The 2186-nt window shown below is 52.4% G+C and overlaps 1 protein-coding gene across 1 annotated transcript in view; it reads right to left on the bottom strand.

Moving 5' to 3' along the window:
* Positions 1-311: 311 nt before the first annotated feature.
* The window catches only part of KLHL12 (kelch-like family member 12), a gene marked incomplete at its 5' end in the record, with an annotated part of 15439 nt that continues 13564 nt past the window's right edge, over positions 312-2186 (bottom strand). The window contains 2 exons of the mRNA XM_010074273.1: positions 312-438; positions 788-974. Of these exons, the coding sequence (XP_010072575.1) occupies positions 312-438; positions 788-974 (314 nt within the window). The remainder of the gene's footprint in view (positions 439-787; positions 975-2186) is intronic.

The raw sequence follows: 2186 nt of genomic DNA, 5'->3' as shown, positions 1-2186 counted from the left end.
GGCTGGCTGATGACAAGGTTGGGGGCATCTCTGCTCTGCTGATAGACTTAGCCACAGGAACAGCAGAGAGTGCAGTTTCTGACCCACTTCACCACCTTTCTCCAGCTTCACACAGAGCCCCCAATTTCAAATGACTGCCGAGATAACACGTTTATGCACATGCTCTAGTCAAAAGCAGCACACAAAGCTGCTGTTCTGGTGCCTATTTCCACAGCATCCACCACTCTCAAGAACAGTCACTGCAAATCATTTGGTACTCTTCCTCCAGCTGAGACTTTTTTGGATGGTCTTCTTTGCAAGTTCCCTCCAGATCACTTCTCCCGAAGGACGCAGACTCCAGCATCACAGCGCTGCATCCCCAGGGAGGTTACCACTTCCCAGTTGTCAATGATGGGATCGTAGCACTCGATGCTGCTCAGCAGTGAGTTGCCATCATATCTGCAAGGACAGAAAGTTACAGGTGAGGGATCTTGCTGAAGGAAGAGTTTGAGCCGTTCACAGCCTTTCCTGGGAGGCTGAACAACTGCCTAAGAAATAAAACCACTGCATTAGGCTCCCTTTTGATGCCTGCTGCCGCTCTCCTGCCTGTCTTGGCCCTGGACCATCACCCTGCCTATTCAGGTTGAGCACCGTGACTCTATGGGCTGTCTCCTCTCATAAAGCTTGAAATATAAACGTGAGGAGAGGCCACCTGAAACAGAGCAGCAGGCAGCACGACCTAAACTCCCTTGTGCCAGCAAACAGACATGCAGGGCACCTCCCTCTCCAGCCCAGGGCAGGCGCTTACCCAGCGATTGCATACAGCCTTCCCCGCAGCACGGTGGCCCCCACGTAGCAGCGGGGGGTTGTCATGCTCGTTACGGTTGTCCAGGAATCAGTGCGAATATTATAGGCTTCCACAGAGGAGAGATGTGCCGTCCCATCAAATCCACCGACTACATAAATGTGGTCATTCAGCAGAGCCACTCCAGCCCCTGCAGAGAAGATGCACAGTTACACCCTGAGCCGCACCGTGAGCGCTGTGCCTGGGGCTGGCTGTCACGAGCCTGAACTAGGTCAGTTCCTCCCTCTTCAGAGGGCATTTTCTTCTGCTTTTGTCTCCCACAAAAGAGCTGTCATAACCCAGCGTCTCCAATAAGATACACAAAAACCTGTAACTCCACCCAGTGCTGCTGAATCTCTGGCATATGGGGACTGAGCAGCACTGGGGCCAGGGCGGCACGAGCAACACGAGATGTTTGCTTTGGCTGAAAGACACCCCGACGTCCTGAACAGACCAGCACAAGGCTTGCTCTGCTGTCAGGTCACTGGCTGGGACTGCCACCACACAGACACGTTTCCCTGGTGTTTCTGGCTCTCTGGTGTCAACCAGCCCTGGGCTGTAGCAAGGAGAGTGACACTGCTGCATGTGAAGCTGGAGAAGAGATTTATTTGACGTTGCTCCTCTGGAAGGCACGGAAATGACAACTGGTGTCTGCTGCACAGTCACAGAGGCTCAAGTGGCTGACACATCCGTCTGAACAGCTGTTCTCACAATAAAAGCAATCAATAATACAGTTGGCCCAAGTGGGAATTTCTGACAACAGCAGAAAATAAACCTCCACCAGCCTCTGTTCCTCATCTGCAGCCCCTTTCAGGTGAAGCCACAAAGAACGCAGTACGATAGCAATGCATTCAGGGGCCCTGGGTGCCCCTGCCAACGGCTCCTGCTGTTTCAAGCTGCACCTCAAGAGCAGAGTAAAGCCTGTCAGGCTGCTTCCATCAACGTGTAACTATTGCACTGATGAATGCCCGAAGGAAAGAAGCCAGCTATCCTGCAGCTCTTGGGCACTGATCTGTTTCTTCTACAAAGAGCGTGTAAGAGACTTTCTGTTCCACTAAACACAAGCTCATTTTCACTGTCTGTCCTTGCTGAGTCCCCAAACCGCCGGGAATGGCCAGGCTGCCCCGATGGCCTTGCTGGCAGCTTCTGTGAGGAAGATTTTGGCTGAGAAGAGAGACTAGACCAAGGCCTGACCAGGGAAGTGGAGGCTAGCGATGCAATATGGGCAAGGCTTCTGAAGGGTGGTCTACCTCCAGAATCTGTCCTAAGAGATGAAGAGAAACAAGGAGGAGACATCTCTGTGCATAAAGGCATGACTAGTTTTAGTCCTGGTCTTGGAATCTTGCAGACAGCTCTGGAAAGA

This window comes from Pterocles gutturalis, unplaced genomic scaffold (genome assembly GCF_000699245.1).
Source record: "Pterocles gutturalis isolate BGI_N339 unplaced genomic scaffold, ASM69924v1 scaffold14257, whole genome shotgun sequence".
Taxonomy (NCBI): domain Eukaryota; kingdom Metazoa; phylum Chordata; class Aves; order Pterocliformes; family Pteroclidae; genus Pterocles; species Pterocles gutturalis.
The sequence above is the reverse complement of the archived record's forward strand: the minus strand, read 5'-3'. Positions and strand labels throughout refer to the sequence as shown.